This window comes from Saccopteryx bilineata, chromosome 5 (assembly GCF_036850765.1).
Source record: "Saccopteryx bilineata isolate mSacBil1 chromosome 5, mSacBil1_pri_phased_curated, whole genome shotgun sequence".
Classification (NCBI taxonomy): domain Eukaryota; kingdom Metazoa; phylum Chordata; class Mammalia; order Chiroptera; family Emballonuridae; genus Saccopteryx; species Saccopteryx bilineata.
Window position 1 is genome coordinate 32,499,826 of NC_089494.1, and position 23,142 is coordinate 32,522,967.

The 23,142-nt window shown below is 40.0% G+C and overlaps 1 protein-coding gene across 1 annotated transcript in view; it reads right to left on the reverse strand.

The window, feature by feature from the left end:
• The window catches only part of SUMO1 (small ubiquitin like modifier 1), a 30,960-nt gene continuing 7,818 nt past the window's right edge, over positions 1-23,142 (reverse strand). The window contains exons 2-5 of the mRNA XM_066232620.1: positions 15,887-15,961; positions 12,898-12,975; positions 9,423-9,494; positions 1-836 (exon numbers count right to left, since the gene is read on the reverse strand). Of these exons, the coding sequence (XP_066088717.1) occupies positions 768-836; positions 9,423-9,494; positions 12,898-12,975; positions 15,887-15,961 (294 nt within the window). The 3' untranslated portion in view covers positions 1-767. The remainder of the gene's footprint in view (positions 837-9,422; positions 9,495-12,897; positions 12,976-15,886; positions 15,962-23,142) is intronic.

Genomic DNA, 23,142 nt, shown 5'->3' on the forward strand with positions numbered 1-23,142 from the left:
TACGATTTTTACAAATATTTTATTTTAATGAAGCTAGTACAGACAATGTCCATTTAAAACCCATATCCCAGGCCAAAAAGTACAAATAAAATCAAAAAGAACAGTGTTCTGTTGCACACACTTCTGCATGAATAACTTTATTAACTGCTAATTAAAATTAGAACTTTTCTGGGATCTTCTGACAAGATTTTCCTCTACTCTTAAAATGATTTCTCTTCAGTGAAGCCTCTTTGGAGTTAGTCTTGACTCTCACCTTATCTGTCACCTTGACTCCAACCTGGTATTCCTCTTCTTTTGGTCCAGACCTTCAGAGTTTAAAAGTAGCTTCAAGTTAAGGAAAGGTCATTTTTCCACAGTTCAGTTCTCTAAACAACACTTCCATCTCCCACTGAAAGTCACAGTCCAGGAGCGAAGCAGTCACACACTAGAACTTCAGGGTCAATTTGAAAGTCATTATGAACACTTGCACTGGTCGACCTTATTTATCACAAACCTGAAAATGCACAGTCCTGAAAAAGGTGGCCTCCCTGTGCACACATATAATATGTAAAAAGGAGAGGGCAATATGAAGGGGTCTGAGGTTTGATCACCAAAAATCAGCACAATGAAAACAAACAATAATGAATAATGGGCACTAGAATTCAAATTACCAGATGTTTTAAAGAGATGAGGGGTCAGTTTTCAATTCCACTTTGAACACCACATTACAAAAGAACTATATTTTAAAAATAAAAAAGAATTGCGGGAGAAGAAAAAAAGAAGAATATCTAAACCGTTGAATGACCCCCTGTTTGTTCCTGATAAACTTCAATCACATCTTCTTCTTCCATTCCCAGCTGTAAGAGGAAAGAAAACTATTTTAGTAGAATATTAAAAGCACTGTTTTTAAATTGGCTGCAAATATGTAGCCACTGTTTTAAAGTACAAAAGGATAGAAAAGGAATCCATAGTTACTCTGCTCTAAAATTAAGAATCCTGGTTCCTTTAATCTAAAGACATATAGATGTTTTTCCTTTTTCTTTTTTTTTAAAGCAAGAGGGACAGATAGGAAGGGAGAGAGATGAGAAGAATCAATTCTTCGTTGTGGCACCTTGGTTGTTTGATTGCTTTCTCGTATGTATGTGCCTTGACCAAGGGGCTCCAGCAGAGCAAGTGAATGCTTGCTCAAGCCAATGACCTCTGGGCTCAAACCAGCAACCCTGGGCTTCAACCCAGTGACCTCTGGGCTCAAGCCACTGACAATGGGGTCATGTCAATGATCCCACGCTCTAGCCAGAGACCCCATGCTCAAGCCTGATGAGCCTGTGCTCAAGCTGACAACCTCGGGGTTTTGAACCTGGGTCCTCTACATCAGTGGTCCCCAACCTTTTTTGGGCCATGGACCGGTTTAATGTCAGAAAATATTTTCACAGACTGGCCTTTAGGGTGGGACGGATAAATGTATCACGTGCCTGAGACAAGTGTCAAGAGTGAGTCTTAGACAGATGTAACAGAGGTCATTTTTAAAAAATAAAACAATCTGGTCATTTTTAAAAAATAAAACATCGTTCAGACTTAAATATAAATAAAACGGAAATAATGTAAGTTATTTATTCTTTCTCTGCGGACCAGTACCAAATGGCCCATGGACCGGTACCAGTCCATGGCCTGGGGGTTGGGGACCACTGCTCTACATCCCAGTCCGATGCTCTATCCAAATATGCCACTGCCTGGTCAGGCAATGTCTTTCCTTCTTACTGTCATATAAAGTAATTTATTTGCTGAATCAATTTCACTTCCCAACTTATTCATTATATAAAACTTATGTGTTTATTGAAAAAAACCGTAAGGAGTTTTTTAAAATTTATTTGATTTGTGAGAGAAAGAGAAACACTGATTTTTTGTTCCACTTATTTATGCATTCATTGGTTGATTCTTCTATGTGCCCTGACCAGGGACTGAACCCACAATAATGGGATATGGGAATGATGCTCTAGCCAACTAAATTACCTGGCCAGGGCTTAAAAAGAAGTTTTAAATTTAATGAAACATGTATTTAATAGTTTAAATAATAGTTTGATGGCACATTTTCTAAAAAGCATTTTATTTCTAGATGTAGTTACTTGATAAAATCTCCTTTTTCAGAAAACCTGATCACTTTGAAATATATGTGGCTTTAGTTAGAAAATTGCCTAAGGATTCATTTCTACGTGATTTGCTTGACATCTATAATTCTGCCATATAACTATTACTTTGATAGTGACCACTCAGTGCAGAAAAATTATCTGTACATCTACTCTTTCTTGATTCCTCCAGGTTTATAAGATAAATTATTTCTCAGTACATCCCTGGACCTTTAAACTGCCTTTTATAGAACATTAACTGAAGTATATACACAATTATCTTTTTTCTATTGTGCTTTCTATGCGTTGAAATATTCTGGAATTTTTTCTTACAGACACAACAGTAGACACCACTTATCTGTGGGGGGCATATGTTCCAAGACTCCCAAGGAGGCCTGAAGCCACAAACAGTACCAAACTCTATATATTGTGTAGGAATATGCTATGAAAATATGCAGAGTTAAGAAAACAATTAGAGACAGCAAGGCACCCTAAGGTGAAAACCCTGAGCAGACAAGTCCAGGAGCCTCTCTGACCCCGTACTGGAAACAGTACGTACTGGAAACAACAAAACAGCAGGATTCGCCTGACCAGGTGTGGCGCAGTGGATAGAGCATCGAACTGGGATGCAGAGGACCCAAGTTCAAGACCTCAAGGTCGCCAGCTTGAGTATGGGCTCATCTGGTTTGAGCAAAAGCTCACCAGCTTGGACCCAAGGTCGCCAGCTCGAGCAAGGGGTCACTTGGTCTGCTGAAGGCCCGTGGTCAAGGCACATATGAGAAAGCAATCAATGAACAACTAAGGTCTTGCAATGAAAAACTGATGATTGATGCTTCTCATCTCTCTCCGTTCCTGTCTGTCTGTCCCTGTCTATCCCTCTCTCTGACTCTGTCCCTGTAAAAAAAAAAAAAAACGAGCAGGATTCAGTAAGAGAAATGTTTAGGCTCTCAAAACAGAGATTAGGAGTCAGAATGTTCCCTGTCCTTTATTCACCCCCTGAAAACTTCTGTCTGCTTCCTTGAGTTATTTGTACTGGCTAATAAATATCTGAGTAAGGCTGGGGACAGGGCTTCAGTCCTTCAGTCTGCTGACTGGAGCCACTGCCTCCCTTTGGCCCCTCAGGTCATATCATCTGGTTTCCAAGTAGTTCATTGTCACTGCGACAAGTAGTGCCCCGTGTGAAGAACAGAACCAAAAGACAGGTTTGCTACTCTGAGTAGTTCATTATCATTGCAACAATACTATTTTTTCCTATATATATACATACATACTGTTTTTATTTCTTTGGCATATCTGAATTGCCAGTATCATTACTCTTGTGCTTTGGAACTATTATTAAGTAGAATAGGGTTATTTAAACACAAGCACTGGGATACCAAGCAATCTGGTACCTGAGACAGTCACCAAGTGACTAACGAGCAGGTGGTGTATATAGTATGTATACACTGGACTAAGGGATGATTCACATCGGATGGTGCACAATTTTAAATCTATGAATTTTTTCTGGAATTTTCCACTTACTATTTGGGAACTATGGTAACTGACCTCAAAAGCAAAACTGCTGATAAGAAAGACTATTATGTTAATGACAGTTGGCTCTGAATATGGGAATGCAGATAAAGTCAGAATTTATCTTCTATTTTGTATACTTTGGTAGTTTGATTTTTATTACTTTCATTCTTAACTATGAGAATTATTTTTTTTAAGCAATGGAGAAACTGGAAAGGAGAGAGAAGAGAAGTATCAATTCATAGTTGCAGTTGTTCATTGATTGTTTCTCATATGTGCCTTTACCAGGGTACTTCAGCCAAGCCAGTCACTCCCTGCTCAAGCCAGTGACCATGGGATCATGTCTATGAGCCCATGCTCACACCGGATGAGTCCACACTCAAGTCAGCAACCCCAGGCTTTCCAACCAGAGACATCAGCATCCCTGGTCAACACTCTACCCACTGCACCACCATTAGTCAGGCTAACTATGAGAATTCTTTATATAAAACAGAAAAGAGTATGTAAAGAGGCATGGTGTCACAAAGTCACCCAGGTGTTATCCTCAGTGAGGATCAAGAACTATGAATATGTTGATTCTTGTGTGCAGCCAGGATTGAGAAGCAATGTAATAGGCAGACTGAAATAAAACACTAGCACTGTGCCCACTGAACTACAAAAGCAAATGAAAAATAAAAATTTTACCCTGGTCAGTTAGCTCAGCAGTAAAGCCCAGCATGAGGAAGTCCTGGGTTCGATTCCCAGTCAGGACACACAGGAGAAGCAACAATCTGTTCTTTTCCTCCCACCCCACCTTCTGCAGCCATGGCTCAAATGGTTCGAGCAAGATGGCCCCCAGTGCTGAGGATAGCTCCATGGTCTCACCTCAGGCACTAAAATAACTCGGTTGCCAAGCAACAAAGCAGCAGCCCCACATGGGTAGAACACTGCCAGTAGGGGGCTTGCTTGCAGGTGGATCCTAGTCAGGGTGCATGTGGGAGTCTGACTATCTGCCTCTCACTTTAAAAAAAATAAAGAGTCCCTGGCCGGTTGGCTCAGCGGTAGAGCGTTGGCCTGGCGTGCGGGGGACCCGGGTTCGATTCCCGGCCAGGGCACATAGGGGAAGCACCCATTTGCTTCTCCACCCCCACCCCTTCCTTCCTCTCAGTCTCTCTCTTCCCCTCCCGCAGCCAAGGCTCCATTGGAGCAAGGACGGCCCGGGCGCTGGGGATGGCTCCTTGGCCTCTGCCCCAGGCACTAGAGTGGCTCTGGTCGCGACAGAGCGACGCCCCGGAGGGGCAGAACATTGCCCCCCTGGTGGACGGAGCATCGCCCCCTGGTGGGCATGCCGGGTGGATCCCAGTCGGGCGCATGCGAGAGTCTGTCTGACTGTCTCTCCCCGTTTCCAGCTTCAGAAAAATACAAAAAAAAAAAAAAAAAAAAATCATAAAAAAAATAAATAAAAATAAATAAAAAATTTAAAGTCTAACACCAAGAACTTCCTCTAATAAGAAAAGTTTTATATTTCATAGGTGATATTTTTCTGCAGAATTACAAAATATTAAAAAAGTATACTATGCTAAGAAAACTAAAAATAAAACACAAGTGCCCTGGCAGGCTGGCTCAGTGGTAGAGCGTCGGCCTGGCATATGGACATCCTGGGTTTTATTCCCAGCCAGGGCACACAGGAGAAGCGCCCATCTACTTCTCTACCCTTCCCCTCTCCATTCTTTCTCTCTCTCTCATCCCCTCCCACACCCAAGGCTCCACTGGAGCAAAAGTTGGTCCAGGCACTGAGGATGGCTCCATGGCCTGCACCTCAAGTGCTAGAATGGCTCTGGTTGCAAAGGAGCAATGCCCCAGATGGGCAGAGCATCGCCCCCTGGTGGGCTTGCTAGGTGGATCCAGGTTGGGCACATGTAGGAGTCTTTCTCTCTGCCTCCCTGCTTCTCACTTAAGAAAAATACAAAAACAAACAAACAGAAAAACCACAGGCTTCTGTAGCTTTAGATTTTTTTTTTTTTGCATTTTTCTGAAGCTGGAAACAGGGAGAGACAGTCAGACAGACTCCCGCATGCGCCCGACCGGGATCCACCCGGCACACCCACCACGGAGCGACGCTCTGCCCACCAGGGGGCGATGCTCTGCCCATCCTGGGCGTCGCCATGTTGTGACCAGAGCCACTCTAGCGCCTGAGGCAGAGGCCACAGAGCCATCCCCAGCGCCCGGGCCATCTTTGCTCCAATGGAGCCTGGGCTGCGGGAGGGGAAGAGAGAGACAGAGAGGAAGGCGCGGCAGAGGGGTGGAGAAGCAAATGGGCGCTTCTCCTGTGTGCCCTGGCCGGGAATCGAACCCGGGTCCTCCGCACACTAGGCCGATGCTCTACCGCTGAGCCAACTGGCTAGGGCTTCGATTTAGAATTTTTAAGTGATTAGATTGGCTCTAGTGTTATGGTTATCTTGTGGTTATGGTACATATATGAATATTAAATTATTAAAGATGCTATTAAAACTTATTTTAATTACACAGATAGCCTGTTAAATACTGTAAGGAGTAACACTCCAAACATTACAAGAGAACCTGTAAATAAGGAAGGTAGCACATGTCCTCAAACTATGTACATTCCTTACCAACATGATAAGGAAATCACTCCCTAAATATCTAATCTACTCTTTCCCACTGCCCTATTGTTCTTCTAAAAAGATAATTTCAAGGTGTCACTAAAATGCATTTAGTATCTAGTCTGTATTAAGCGATTATTCCAAGCTAGGACAGGGAAAATACAAGATGAGTGTGGAACGTATATTACTGTGCCATAAAGTAAAGAAATACTCAAGAAAATGGGTAGACACAAAACCTCGGGGGAAAAGTTTGATGTGAAAGAAAATATTCAAAAGTATGTCCCCACAAATTATTCAGTCAAAAGAAGAAAAGTAACTACATAGTAAAGAAAAAAAGGAAAGTTGAATTGAGTGATAAAAATTAACATCATCCATAAAAGGCTTCATGTGCTCCAGATATTACACTGTGAGAAAAACACATCACCATTTACATAGTATTCCAGCCAAAAACACATAACCCAAATCTAGGACTTTCTAGAAAATAACTTATTTGAATTCTTCAAAAATGTAAATGTCACAGAAGACAAAGAAGGCCAAGGAAATGTTCCAAATTAAAGATGATGGCCCTGGCCGGTTGGCTCAGCAGTAGAGCGTCGGCCTGGCATGCGGGGGACCTGGGTTCGATTCCCGGCCAGGGCACACAAGAGAAGTGCCCATTTGCTTCTCCACCCCCAGCCCCTCCTTCCTCTCTGTCTCTCTCTTCCCCTCCCGCAGCCAAGGCTCCATTGGAGCAAAGATGGCCCGGGCGCTGGGGATGGCTCCTTGGCCTCTGCCCCAGGCACTAGAGTGGCTCTGGTCACGGCAGAGTGATGCCCCGGAGGGACAGAGCATCGCCCCAGGTGGGCGTGCTGGGTGGATCCCGGTCGGGCGCATGCGGGAGTCTGTCTGACTGTCTCTCCCCGTTTCCAGCTTCAGAAAAATACAAAAAAAAAAAAAAAAAAAAGAAAAAAGAAAAGAATAAAGATGGTTACAGAGGCACTTGAATAAAATATGTTCATACTGAACTGGATCCTGTGATGGGAAAATATGTATTATGAAAAACATAATTGAGAAAAATGACAAAATTAGGTTGTAGATTAAAGCATTCTAACAATATTAAGTGTCCTGAATTTGATCAATAGTACTGTGGTTACATAAAATATACTTGTCCTTAAAAAACACATACTAAAATATTAAGTAGTAAATGGCCATAGCACATGCAACCTACTCCCAACTGGCTCGTGGGATAAGTATACATACATACAAACATACATACGTGTTCATGGGGGTAGGGAAATAAAAGGTAGCAAAATGCTAGTAAGTGAATCTAGGTGGAAGAGATAGATTTTTTGTACTATTCTTGCAACTTTTCTGTAAGTTGAAAATTATTTCAAAATAAAAACATTTTTAAAAAGACAGAGACATGTCAAAAAGAACACAGATGCCAACCTGAAGGGGCCATTATTGGCCAGTATCTCAAGAAGAATATTCAAAGCTTCAAAGTATCTCCCCACAAATTATTAATTACAAAGAAAAATGGTGCCTGACCAGGCGGTGGCGCAGTGGATAGAGCGTCGGACTGGGGTGCTGAGGACCCAGGTTTGAGACCCCGAGGTCACCAGCTTGAGCACGGGCTCATCTGGTTTGAGCAAAAGCTCACCAGCTTGACCCAAGGTAGCTGGCTCAAGCAAGGGGTTACTCAGTCTGCTGAAGGCCCACGGTGAAGGCACATATGAGAAAGCAATCACTGAACAACTAAGGTGTAGCAATGCGCAACGAAAAACTAATGATTGATGCTTCTCATCTCTCCGTTCCTGTCTGTCCCTATCTATCCCTCTCTCTGACTCTGGAAAAAAAAAGAAAAGAAAAATGGTGACTTTACAATGGGTAAATCTGGCAGTTACCACCAGTAACTAAAGTTAGTATCACCCATAACAAGACAAATGTCCATTATGGACCTCCCAGTGTGATACATTCGCAAGTACACAGCTTCCCTGTGCCACTCATACCAAAAATGCAAAACTGAATCTAATCATGAAACAATGTCAGATAAAACCAAACTAAAGCAATACATAAAGAAAACAATCCACATAATAAAACAGAGACACAGAAGCATTAAAAAACATATATCAAGCCTGACCAGGTGGTGGTGCAGTGGATAGAGCGTTGGACTAGGATGCCGAGGACCCAGGTTCAAGACCCTGAGGTCGCCAGCTTGAGCGCGGGCTCATCTGGCTTGAGCAAAATAAAAAATGCTCACCAGCTTAGACCCAAGGTTGCTGGCTCAAGCAAGGGGTTACTCGGTCTGCTGAAGGCCCGCGGTCAAGGCACATATGAGAAAGCAATCAATGAACTACTAAGGTGTTGCAACGAAAAACTGATGATTGATGCTTCTCATCTCTCTCCATTCCTGTCTGTCTGTCCCTATCTATCCCTCTCTCTGACTCTCTCTTTCTGTCCCTGTAAATAAAAAATAAATTTAAAAACTTTAAAAAAAAACACATAAATCAAGATGAGAACCAAATACTAAGCTTTTTTTTTTTTACAGAGACAGAGAGAGAGTCAGAAAGAGGGACAGATAGGGACAGATAGGAATGTAGAGAGATGAGAAGCACCAATTATCAGTTTTTCGTTGCGACACCTTAGTTGTTCATTGACTGCTTTCTCATATGTGCCCTGACTGTGGGCCTTCAGCAGACCAAGTGACCCCTTGCTCAAGCCAGCGACCTTGGGTCCAAGCTAGTGAGCTTTGCTCAAACCAGATGAGCCTGGCGCTCAAGCTGGCGACCTCGGGGTCTCGAACCTGGGTCCACCACATCCCAGTCTGATGCTCTATCCACTGCGCCACTGCCTGGTCAGGCCAAATACTAAGCTTTTGTATTATGTTCTCAAAATGGGTCATAAGTAAAAATCAAAGCATAAAGGTCACCCTCACCATGAAAGTATACCAGAAATCTGTTAAATTTGAGGAACATCTGTCCATCTTCAAAAAGGCAGAGTATGTACCTTATGACAATCTCAGTACCCATTCCACTGTCAACCTCTCTTTTAATGGGCACCTTTGAAGGCAATATATGGGAAGTTCAACTCAAAATATTGTATTCTCTCTGACAAATGATATACTGCTTAAATCAGAGAATATTCAAGAAATGGGCAGTTTAATATCAATGAACCCAATCATTCAATGAAGAATTTAAAATTTTTCTTGACTCAAAAAAGAAATTTTACTCACTTCTTTTGGAGTGTGATTATCAGCAATTCTCTGACCTTCAAAGAGAAACCTGAGTGAATTCATTGGAACTCCCTAAAAAAAGGCAAATAAATAAATAAATAAATATATATATATATATATATATATATATAAACGCACACATACAAATCTTAGAGAATATAAGAACCTTGATGCACAAAAAGCAAACATGAAAGATTCAACAGAATACACAGACCATTAAACAGCTAATTCTAAAATCATAATTACAATTTATTGAGCACCAACTATTTACTAAGCCTTCCTTGTTCCACGTATTTTACATACATAATCATAAATGTTCAATACCTTATCTTTATTTTACATCTAGGAAATCAAAGGGATGGAGAAAGCACACAGCTAGCCAAGAATTTAAGGCCAAAACTGATCTAAGCCTGTCCTCTTGACAACTATTTTACAGTTTCCTCTAAAATCTATAAGCTAACATAAAAATTACAATCAGAAACTGGATGTGTACCTTCACTACCTTCCAAGTGTACAAACCAAACTGGTTTTAAAAAAGATTAAATCACAGAAATTTCATAAAGCACAGGAGCTATCCAGATAAACTATAATAAACCTGTGATGGCATAGATAGCAATGTAAATATCACAAAAGATATTAAATATATACTTTTCTAATCACTTATACAACAAAATAGCTAAAAGAGAAGAGGTGACTCGTTTAAAGAGAAATAAGTTCACTAATAAGTACAAATCAAGAATCATCTAAAAAAAAGGAATCATCTGAGGGAGACTTGACCTGAGGTGGTGAACACACAATGCAATACACAGATGATGCATTATAGAACTGTACTGTACACCAATAAAGTGCATAAAAATTTAAAAAACAAACAAACCACACAGGTCCTGGCCAGCTGGCTCAGTGGTAGAGCATTAGCACACAGGAGAAGTGACCATCTGCTTCACTACCACTTCCTCTCCCCGCGCGCGCACACACACACACACACACTCTTTCTCACTCTCTCTCTTCCCCTCCCGCAGCCATAGCTCAACTGATTGGAGCACATCACCCCAGGTGCTGAGGATGGGTCCGGGGAGCCTCCACCTCAGATGCTAAAATAGCTTGGTTGCAAGCATGGCCTGGGATGGGCACAGCATCGGCCCCAGACAGGGGTTGCTGGGTGGGTCCCAGTTAGGGCGCATGCAGGAGTCTATCTCCCATCCTTTCGCTTGGAAAAGAAGAAAAAAAAATGCAATAATTTATTTAGTCCAAAGGTATTGTGTAAGTTTTGCTCAATGACTAATGTATTAAGATTTTCACTGACTGCTTAAACACCATCCCAAAAACATCCAAAAAAACTAAAACTATCTTTCAATATGTACTACACACAAGTATAAGACTATAGACCTACCCTTTATTTCATTTTAAATTATTTCCAGGGATATATTAAATAAAAGAAATATGGCAGAATATGTTTTGATTTTAATTTAATTATAGGGTCTTTTAAAAAGGAAACGTTATATCATGTTAAGGTTAACAAGGTTTATATAAAAACTAATCAAACTCAAATTAAATAAATGATTCAATAATTATTTATTTTATACTTTATTATTGATTTTAGAGAGGAGAGAGAGAGTAGAGGGAGCAGGAAGCATCAACTCAGAGTAGTAGTTGCTTTTCATATGTGCCTTGACCAGGCAAGCCCAGGGTTTTGAACCTGGATTTTTTTCAATAAATGTGTACAGTATTATAAATGTATTTTCCTCATAATTTTCTTAATAACATTTTTTCTCTAGCTTACTTTATTGTAAGAATACAGCTGTAATACATGTCACATACAAAATAACCGGTGTTCTTCAAGGGTGAGTTGTACTTCAGATTCTGAATTGTGATCTTTATCCAAGCTAGCGATGTGCAGCACAATCCTCTCTCGTGATGCTGAGACGCGGCAACAAGCTGAAACTCCAGTCAGCAACATGATCATGGAGGGTAAACTACCACTACTCTACAAGATACTGTGTTGACAGCATTTAAAAAAAAATTTATTGAATTTATTGGGGCAACATTAGTTAATAAAATTTTACACGGTTCAGCTGTACAATTCTACAATATGTCATCTGTACATTGCATTGCATGTTCACCAATTGCCAGCATTTTTGAATATTGTGTTCTAGGCCCATTTAAGGTAGGCTAGGATAAGCTATGACTTTGAATATTGAGATTAGGTGTACTAATAAATATATTTTTGACACGATATTTCCAACTTATGATGAGTTTATTGGGGTACAACCCCCATCATAAGTCAAAGAGCATCTGTATACTAGTTCAAATTATATTTATTTTAAATATGTATTTTATTAATACTAGTGGACATTTATTGAGCATTTTTAGGTGTCATGTTAACAGCTTTATGTAGGTTATCTTATTTCATCTTCATGGAGTAGGCATTGTAATAATTCTATGAGGAAAAAGAAGCAAATAGCATGTTCTTGGTCCCACAATCAAACAGTGATAGAATCCAAACCTGAATCTAAAACAGGTTAAAGGAATTAGTTATTGATCTAATAATCTAGCTCCTAAAGCCAGAATCTGTGAGAATTTGGTATTAATAAATAAGACTTCTCTACAATTTTTTTAAAGAGAAAAATCTCTTAATATTAAAAGCATACACAGCCCTGGCCGGTTGGTTCAGTGGTAGAGCGTCGGCCTGGTGTGCAGGAGTCCCGGGTTCAATTCCCGGCCAGGGCACACAGAAGAAGCGCCCATCTGCTTCTCCACCCCTCCCCCTCTCCTTCCTCTCTGTCTCTCTCTTCCCCTCCTGCGGCCAAGGCTCCACTGGAGCAAAGTTGGCCCGGGCGCTAAGGATGGCTCTATGGCCTCTGCCTCAGGCACTAGAATGGCTCTGGTTGCAACAGAGCGACGCCCCAGATGGGCAGGGCATTGCTCCCTGGAGGGCATGCCAGGTGGATCCCAGTCGGGCACATGCAGGAGTCTGTCTGCCTCCTCGTTTCCAACTTCAGAAAAATACAAAAAAAAAAAAAAAAAAAAGAAAATCTAGAAAGATTCACATAGTGTCAACTGGTTACCAAATGTTGGGCTAATTAGGTGAAATGATCTTTCTATTTATTTGTATATTCACTAAAAATGTGTTAAATGCCTAAGTCAAAACATCACTCAGATCATTTTCCCCCTAAAATTTACAGAATAAAAGAGAAACATAGGTAAAACACACACACACAAAAAAAATAAAATAAAAATAAAAGCATATAATGCAATTAGAAGTAATCTATGGTAATATGTATAAAGATAATAAAATTAGTACTTAGAGATAATATTAGTACGTAAATCTAACATATAGCTGAACATTCATGGTTACAAACATGGAAATTTCACAGTGATCAACAAAATTTACTTGCCTTTATCACATACACTGGTAAACGATAAAGAAAAACTAATCACATATAAAGCACTTTATTTAATATAATAACATACAAACCTGTCTTTGACAGTATGATTCTTTGAGTTTCTTGAGATGTGTTGTCATTTTCACTTTGAAGTGAATCTCACTGCTATCCTAAGGAGATAAAAGAAAAACATTATCCCTCTTTGTGTAAATTATCTGATCTACTTGAAACAAATTATTTAATTACACAAATAGAAACAAACCATGTTACCTGTATTTTCTCATCAAATACTTTAGTATGCATAAGAGGTTGCTTTATACCCATTTTGAAAGAAATTTAATAAAACAAACATAAACACAATCTGTCTTGGGTTTTAAAATTGGTGGTGCAGGTAAAAGCATATATGTCAAAGAATGCATTCCTTCATTGCCCTAGATGGGTGCTCAGCTCAGTTGGTTAGAGCATCGTCCCAATAAACCAAGGTTGTGGGTTTGGTTCCCCATCAGGACACATACAAGAATCAATCAACGAATGCACAAATAAGTGGAACAACAAATCAGTGTTCCTCGCTCTCACTCTCTCTCCCCTTCCTTTCTCTCAGTCAAAAAAACCCAAAAACAGTAAATTAAAAAAAAATTTTTAAAGGAATGCATTCCTTCATAATTGCATGCCCATTCTATATTTAAAATAAAAGAAGTAAAATTATACAACTCCCCCAAAGCAACTCAAAACAAAAAGTGTCATCCCCCACAACTGAAGTGTCATTGAAGGTGGTCAAACTACAAGAGAGATACAAATGGTAAGATAACAACAGACTGCGAAACTGAAACCTGCCCCAGAAAGTCACCCCCAGAGTTTGGTTTCTCCACATGATAAATAAGAACACGAATCAGTCAAATGGATTTGTAAGACTACAGATTCTTTTCTTTTACCCAAAATGTCAAGGAAACTATCGGGCAAACCAGAAACAAATACTGTAAAATTTCAAAGCTAATCCTTACGATTGCATATCACATTCACAAATCATATTAGTGGAAGTTGAATGTTTACAATATTTTGTGTCTATAATTTTAAAGAAAAACAAATTCTCTTCCTATGGATAATTTCATGAACAGGCAAAATTTCTATAGCACAGCCTCAATGCCATACACTAAAAAAAAAAATCACATCCAGATGAATTAGAGCTAACATTAAAAAAGATGGTATTTAAATTTTCTTGAGAAATTTCCCCCTAATCTTGACATTGAAAAATCCTTGTTCTAAAGCAAGACTTTGGCCCTGGCCAGTTGGCTCAGCGGTAGAGCGTCAGCCTAGCGTGCAGAGGACCCGGGTTCGATTCCCGGCCAGGGCACACAGGAGAAGCGCCCATTTGCTTCTCCACCCCTCCGCCGCGCCTTCCTCTCTGTCTCTCTCTTCCCCTCCCGCAGCCAAGGCTCCATTGGAGCAAAGATGGCCCGTGCGCTGGGGATGGCTCTGTTGCCTCTGCCTCAGGCGCTAGAGCGGCTCTGGTCACAAGATGACAACGCCCAGGATGGGCAGAGCATCACCCCTGGTGGGCGTGCCGGGTGGATCCTGGTCGGGCGCGCATGCGGGAGTCTGTCTGACTGTCTCTCCCCGTTTCCAGCTTCAGAAAAATGCAAAAATAAATAAATAAATAAAGCAAGACTTTAACCTAAAAGCCATTTTTAAAAAAGAGACTGATAAATTTGATTTAATAAAAACATGAAGACAAAGTGTATTAGTGGTTGCTAGAGGCTGGGGGAGCAGAGGGTGGGGAGTTACTGCTAAGTACAGCGTTTTTATTTTGGGTGATGAGTATGTTCTGGACTTAAACAGTGGTAATGGGTGAACAGCCTTGTAAAAATACTAAAGTCACTGAATTATACACTTTGAAATGGATTTTATGTATGTGAATAAATATTTTTCAAAATAAGATAACCACAGAAAATAATGTGAATGTATAATCCATAGAAAAATATAAACATAGACCAAAAATTATACCTCATTGGTAATCAGAGAAATGTAAAATAAACAAAATAGTTTTACCGATCAGACTAGCACAAAATTGAAGGACTAGTAATATTCCATGATTGAGAGAATGGAACTCTCACACTTGGATGATGAGAACCCACCAATTCTGCCTTTTGCCCTTTAAAAAAACATCCATCACCCTGACCGGATAGCTCAGTTTGTTAGAGCACCATCCAGAAGCACAGAGGTTGCTGGTTCGATCCCCAGTCAGTGCCTATACAGGAATATATCAATATTCCTGTCCCTTTCTTTCTCTCTCCCCCTTTCTCTCTAAAAATAAACATTAAAAAAAAAGAACTACTATGAAGATGCATTCTTCTGACAATTTTCAGCTAACCTTAATTATCAGTTAACATCTCAAAAACGGTCAATAAGATATAGGCCAGGGGCCCTGGCTGGTTGGCTCAGCGGTAGAGCGTCGGCCTGGCATGCGGGGGACCCGGGTTCGATTCCCGGCCAGGGCACATAGGAGAAGCGCCCATTTGCTTCTCCACTCCCCCCTCCTTCCTCTCTCGCAGCCGAGGCTCCATTGGAGCAAAGATGGCCCAGGCGCTGGGGATGGCTCCTTGGCCTCTGCCCCAGGCAGCAGAGCATCGCCCCTGGTGGGCATGCCAGGTGGATCCTGGTCGGGCGCATGCGGGAGTCTGTCTGACTGTCTCTCCCCTTTTCCAGCTTCAGAAAAAATACAAAAAAAAAAAAAAAAAAAAAAAGATATAGGCCAAGGTCTGGAGAAATGAGTTGCCAGGAAAGGGGAATCGGTGACAAAAAAAGCCGAGGCCTTTTGTTTAAGGTGAGCCCTAGTCTTATTACTCAATAGTATTCACTGTATTTGCCATTGAAGCACACTAAGAAAAAGATTTTATTTGGAGAAATTAAAATAACCTAAATTTGCCTCAAAGAACAGTTAAAAAACAATTATCTTCTACATCCAACATTTATAGTAAATGAAAATGCCATTTTTATTACTTGCCTTACTTAAATCATTTTTTCTGTGTCAGAAATTATTCACATATTCAAGGAGAGTCAAAAAAGAAAAATAATAAAACTCACTTGTCCAATGACTTTGAGTTTAATGTATTCTCCTTCCTTCTTATCCCCCAAGTCCTCGGTTGAAGGTTTTGCCTCCTGAAAGAAAAGTACTTTTAAAGATAGAAGTTCCTATATGCTATTTTCATTACTCATTTATGAGTACCCATTACTTTAGCTCAAGATATAAAATCTGCACCTGAGACTACAAAGAACATTTATATTCTTGCCCAGTCAATTAAGCAAAAACGTCCTAAGTCAAACTGGCCCAAACACCAGTTCACTAGAAATCAAGAGGTCTCTTTTATTATAATATCCTACAGTAATGGTTGTAAAACTTCACTGTGCATCAGAATCTCCTAAAGGACCTGTCAAGACGGCTAGGCCCTGCACCAGTTTATTCTGCAGGTTTGGGTTGGGCTATATAATTTGCATTTCCAACAAGTTACCAGGTGGTGCTAAGGCTGCTGGACAGAGGAACTAGCAGGAAATCATTAGCCTACAGTCAAGTCCTAATAAGACAAAAAAACCTCATTCTCTATGAATTCTTAACCAGACCCTGCAGCAAGATAATTACAGCCTATCAGGAGAAATTAACTACTCCAATTACAAAACTGTACTAAGAAATGTAAATTAATATTAGCATAAGCAAAGTCTATTTAGAAAGGATTTAGGAAGGAAAATCAAACAGCAAAGTATTGGCCCCAAAGTCAAACCAAATCAGTATTACGTATATCATCTATTATTTTAGACAATATGAAACCTTATATCCAATTTTAGATTAGGCTTGGCTGAAAAAAAAATCGGGAATTGAACTGGAATAAGAAAAAAGCACACACAGGGTAAGAAGGAAAAAAAATAAGGAAACAGAATTGGAAGACAGAAGAGGTTATAAAGTAATTTCAAATGAAGGGGTACTGAAAAGAAAATGAAGTTAATAGAACAAATTAGTTCAAACAACTACACCATGAAGTAAGCCATTTTTAGTAAAGGAGATAGCTTGGCAATTTTCACTTAGCCTCCAATTTCCAACTTATTTAAATATACACTCTCTTATTTGTAATAACTTTAAACTGTCAACCTATACTTGATAAGAATATACCGGTAACCAATGATATTGTATTTTACAAGTAAAATCACAGGGCAATTACCTGTGTATCTCATGCCAGTAACTTAACACCAATAGGCTCTTTAACATTCAAAATTTAACAGATCCTATTAAACTAGAAGTAGTATAGGCTAGAGAGTCTAGGAAAATGCTTACATAACAGAATTGACTTCATTAGTGTGAATCCTTGCCTGTTTTTCATTCTGCAGAACTTTCAACATTTGCTGACTACTGCATATTATGGCAGCAGGCAAAATAACCTCCTTTAGTGAGACAGTATTTCACCTGAAAACTAGAAGACTGTCTTCAAATAGTCTCACGCCACATTTCTATGAATTTGTATTCATAGTAAACAGCTGCTTCTTTAAGTATTTACAGAGGGTAAGGACAACTTATTCCATGCAGTGAAGGGCAACAAATAGCAACAAAGACCAACAAAGCCCCGAGTTCTATTTTAACTGGGAAGAAGGAGTGTTAGTAAAGAAGCTTTGTCTGCATTAACACAAAGAACCCAACCCCCAACCCCAGCGCAATACATCAGCACAATAGGGGTGATTTTGCTCCAGTATTTCCCATATAAGATAGCTATAGAGGCTGCTCAGGACAAGAGTTCTTTCCCCTCCATCATCCACACTGCTTCAGGGCTCTCTTTCTAAAGTACAGCTTCTCTTATTGAATATCTACCCCACCCCCATTAAAAAAGTATCAATAGCTTCCAGTCCCACAGCAACCATATTGAGTTACTCCATTACCATACTCAATTCTCATTTTTCTCTTACCATTTTACAAACCCAAGGATTTGGGGGTTTTTTATTTACTGCTCCCCAAATATGCCCATCAGCATTTTTCCACCTTCAGCCCTTTGTGGTCTGTTTCCTTTACCAGGAATATACATCCTCCCTCAGACTCTCTTAAAATCGTATCACAGAAATCCACCCCACTGATCATCTAGGTAAAGTCCAGTATTTTACTGATTTATTTCTAGAGAGAGAAAGGGAGGGGAGAGAGATGAGAGGGTGAGAGGAGAGAGGGAGAGAAGCAGAGAAAGGAGGGAGGGGGACAGAGATACAGAAGGAAAGATTGATTTGTTGCTTTACCCATTCATGCTTTCATTGGTTGATTCTTAAATAGCCCTGAGCAAACCTTGTGTACAGGGAGGACAACCAACTGAGCTACCCAGCCAGGGCCTGAAGTCCAGTATTTAAAAAACTCTTCTAGGAACCACAGCACCCCTCAGCTTTCCAATAGGATTTACAATAGCATAGCAGACATAACTGTCTTGCTCTCTTCAATTCTCCAAAATACTACCAAACCCACTGCTCTAAAATGCAACCCAAGTCTGCCCAGAAACCTCAGGGTTAAATTCAAACTCCTTAACTGACATATATTGGTCTTCATGTGCTGGTCCCTATCTAGCAATCAGCCTTATTCTTTCTATCTCAGTGATCGGCAAACTCATTAGTCAACAGAGCCAAATACGAACAGTACAATGATTGAAATTTCTTTTGAGAGCCAAATTTTTTAAACTTGAACTATATAGGTAGGTACATTGTTATTAACTTAATTAGGGTACTCCTAAGCCGGCCTTTGCTAAACACTCAAGGGGCCAAAGAGCCGCATGTGGCTCTCGGCATGTGGCTCAAGAGCCGTGGTTTGCCGACCAAGGTTCTATCTCTTTTGCTAACACTATCCTTTGATCCAGCCATGCTGAACTACCCACAATTCTTTGAACACGGCACCCGCTACCTTATCTCCACTATCTGTGTACATATTAATCCCCTCTGGTTGGAATGCTTTCTTACACTATTCCCCTTTCAAGACCACTCAGGCATATTTTCCTGCAAAATTATGTCCCTGGTCACTCTTCTAAATGTCCCCATATTGCTTACTTTTACCTTTTATAACCACGTTTATATATCTGTATCTCCCAGCAGGAGTTCCTATTGTTATGCCTTACTCTTCTTTGTATTTCTAATTAAGCACAGTATCTGGTACTTTGAAGATATTTAATATGCTTGCTGAATAAATTAATGTTTTCTGTGGCCCCTTTGTATGTCTTGTCTTTCCTACAGCTTTACAAAGAGAGGATCCAAGTTTTTTCATCTTTATAGTCTTCAGTGTCAGGCAAATACTAGGCAATTGTTTAATGTTGTCGAATTAAGTTGACAGCACTGTTTTCTGTATCATACCACAAAAATCTTACTAATAATCATATGTCTACTGTATACTAATCCAAACGAAAATCCTTTCATTTTTTTATTTTTTACATTCACAGTTGGTTAAGAGATAATTCATATCAATCTCATAAGGACATGTAAACACTATGATTTGAAATTTCCAAAAATAGCTGCCAATTTCCCTATTCACTCCATTTTGGTGATGTCATCCCAACTCTGAAGCACTATAGCAATGCCATCTGTACCACTTGTTTAATAGCCCTGTGTGCCTAACACAGTCATCAAACTTTTCCTAAGCTGTCTTTTTTTCCCTTGTCAAACTAGTATGAAAAATGAGGTGGTCTTGGGGGGGAAATAAACGCCAAAGTATGTCGCCAGTGATCTCAGTGTCTTTTGTATGCTGCCTTTCCTTCTCTACCCTGTAAAAAAGCAGCCAATACAGAATAGTATGGCACACTAGTTATAAAACAGTGAAAGCATTCAGCACTGGGTCTGATACACTAGGTCATCAGAGAAAAGAGAATCCCAGAGAAGGAGAGTTAGTTTGGCTGGAAAGGATACACAGCCCCAGAGCAGAAGAAACTGGTAATGGAAAGTAAATGTATACGCAAGATCAAAGAGAGGAACTGGAAACCTCCACATTTTCAGATATGTGTCATCCACAGACTGAATCATGGTAACAGGAATGATAAAGAAACTACCAGACACCAAGCACTATCCACTCTTCTCTCTGAGACAGATGGAACCGCTTGGAAAGAGAAGACAGCTAAGGATCTGAAAAGAGAACAGTCCTAGAAAGGACAGAAGATTCAATAATCCTCATTTACAAATGTTCAAAATTCATGAGGATTTTATTGTGCAATGTCAAAGTGTAGTTTAATTTCAAAGTCAAAAGGACAAGAACTCTGCTTAAAAGCACTCCAGCAATCAGTATGTTTTTAATTCAACCAAATGGAGAGAGCATCACATTTAACTACCCCCAATTTGTCATTGCTCCTTCCAGCTGTGTAAAAGTATGCATTCTTCTGAAAGAGAAAGGGTTCAGAGAAACCTGAAAACAAAGAATACTCTTTGATGACATTAACAAATCTGTTCATTTTTCAAGGTGTGGTAACAGTATCCTGGTTTTTTTTTTAAAGTCCTCTTTTAGAGACACATATTAAAATATTTACAGATAAAATGATGTGATGTCTTAGACTGGTTTCAAAATAATATGAGGTAGTGGAATGAGGCAGTGTAGACAAAGTAAGATAGAGCAAGATGTGGGTCTATGGGTACAATTAATTATACATACATTAAAATTTTCCATAAGACATTTCATTAAAAAATGCATTCAAAGTTTCTAAAAAATGCCTGACCAGGCGGTGGCGCAGTGGATCGTGTGTCAGACTGGGATGCTGAGAACCCAGGTTCGAGACCCCGAGGGCGCCAGCTTGAGCAAAGGCTCATCTGGTTTGAGCAAAAAGCTCACCAACTTGGACCACCCAAGGTCGCTGGCTCGAGCAAGGGGTTACTCAGTCTGCTGAAGGCCCGCAGTCAAGGCACATATGAGAAAGCAATCAATGAACAACTAAGGTGTCACTGCGCAAAGAAAAACTAATGATTGATGCTTCTCATCTCTCCTTTCCTGTCTGTCCCTGTCTCTGACTCTCTCTGTAAAAAAAAAAAAAGTTTCTAAAAATTCTGTTAAGCATAGGTCTTATTATAATACATAGATCTCATTATAATACCTAGGTCTGATTATAATACATAGGTCTGATTATAATACATCAGTTTTTTTTTTCATTTATTTCCTAAAGTGAAGAAAGCTCAACAAAGGTTAAGTTGGATAATTCTAATATTTATATCCATTATTAAAAAAATATACTCCCCAAAATTTCAAGTCATCTCCTTCACACTTCAGTAGATATACCACAATTCTAAAAACCACAAAAATATATATATGCATTTTCATTTTTGTGGTGGATATGTTCAAACTTAATAAGAGTAATAAAGATTTAGAATGGAACTGACCAGATTTAGCTCTATACCTTCAAGGTTTAAGTCAAGCTGTCAAGATACTGGATCTTGTGGAAATTTACATGCAACCCTAGAATTGTGTTTAAACACTAGATATGCAGAGGCAATTTCTCAGGAACTAAAAATTACAACTGAAAATCATACTGGTTTTGTAAAACCTCCTCTTGGAGCCTAGACTATGGACCTATGCAAAACCTGGAACAAATTGATTGGACTGTATCCAGGAGTACTAGCAAACAAATTTAGAGGTATGGTAGACGTTGTTAATTACCTATCCAATATCCATTTTCTCCTTCCTTACAAAGGGAACCCTAAATTTGGCCTTCTAAAAACGTATTTCTCAGTTTCTCTTATGGCCACATGACACAGTGCTGGCCAATGAGATATAAGATAACATACTTTTTGCTGGTACATACTCTTTGGCATACTTTTCCCTGCTCCTTCCCTTTCCCTATCCCTTTCTCTTGCCTGGAACAAAGCACTTTTTTGTATGACTACAAGGAGACAAGCATAAGAGTGAAGACATCAATGAAAGATAAAGTAAAAAGGAGGCCCTGACCGGTTGGCTCAATGGTAGAGCATCGGCCAGTCTGGCTTTGATTCCCAGCCAAGGCACACAGGAGAAGCGCCCATCTGCTTCTCCACACTTTCCCCTATCCTTTCTCTCTCTCTCTCTTTTCCCCTCCTGCAGTCAAGGCTCCACTGGAGCAAAGTTGGCCCGGGTGCTGAGGATGGCTCCATGGCCTCTGCCTTAGATGCTAGAATGGCTCTGGTTGCAACAAAGCAATGCCCCAGATGGGCAGAGCATCGCCCCCTAGTGGGCTTGCTGGGTGGATCCTGGTCAGGGCATGCGGGAGTCTGTCTCTGCCTCCCCGCTTCTCATTTCAGAAAAATACAAAAAAAAAAATAGTATGAAGGCATTGTGGAACTGCTTTACCATCCCTGAACTACTTATGTCTAGACTTGTTTCATTAGAAAAATAAGCTGCATGTTTAACCTAATATATCAGACTTTCTGTTTTTAGTACAGAAGCAATTTGAACTGACATAGAAGGTGCTGTAAACAGGTTATCATTTGGCTTATGTTAAAAACAGGTCCTGCCTGACCAGGTGGTGGCGCAGTGGACAGAGTGTTGGACTGAGATGTGGAGGACCCAGGTTCGAGACCCTGAGCTCGCCAGCTTAAGCATAGGCTCATCTGGTTTGAGCAAGGCTCACTCAGTCTGCTGTAGCCCCCCCAGTCAAGGTACATATGAGAAATCAATCAATGAACAACTAAGGAGCCGCAAGGAAGAATTGATGTTTCTCATCTCTCCCCCTTCCTGTCTGTCTGTCCCTATCTGTTCCTCTCTCTGACTCTGTCTCTGCCACACAAAAAAAAAGAGGAAAAAAAAAAACAGGTCCTAAAAAACTACCTCACATGTGTAAAAAAAGCAGAATGATAAGTAAACTGTGGTAGTCACACAATGGAATGCAATACAGCAATACAATTTAACAACATAGTAATCGCCAAACTCTGAGCAAAGGAAGCCAGACACAGAAGTATATACTATATAACTCTACATACTTGTTTAATGCTATAATGCATAAAAACAGGCATAACTAATCTGTGTATCAGTAGTAAGGACAGCGGTTCTTCATCTGGGTGCTAGGTGCACAGACAATCACTTTGTGAAAATTCAGTAAACTGTACATTTATGCGTGTATTATTTTGCTCATTAGTCTTCAGTAAAACCTTTAAAAATTACTGGCCTTAGAAATTAAAAATAACTTCAACAAACAAAACTCCACCCTTCCTTCCTTCAGGTCTTTTCCTTCAGATTATCACTAACTCAGTAAAGGCAACTGAAAGCAAAAAGAATGGTCAAAATTAAAAAGTATAACAAATACAACATATCTTTAAATAAACCTAAGTCAAGTTGCAGAATTATCCAAAATGTACCGTTTCCCCATGTATAAGACGCACCTTAATTTTGG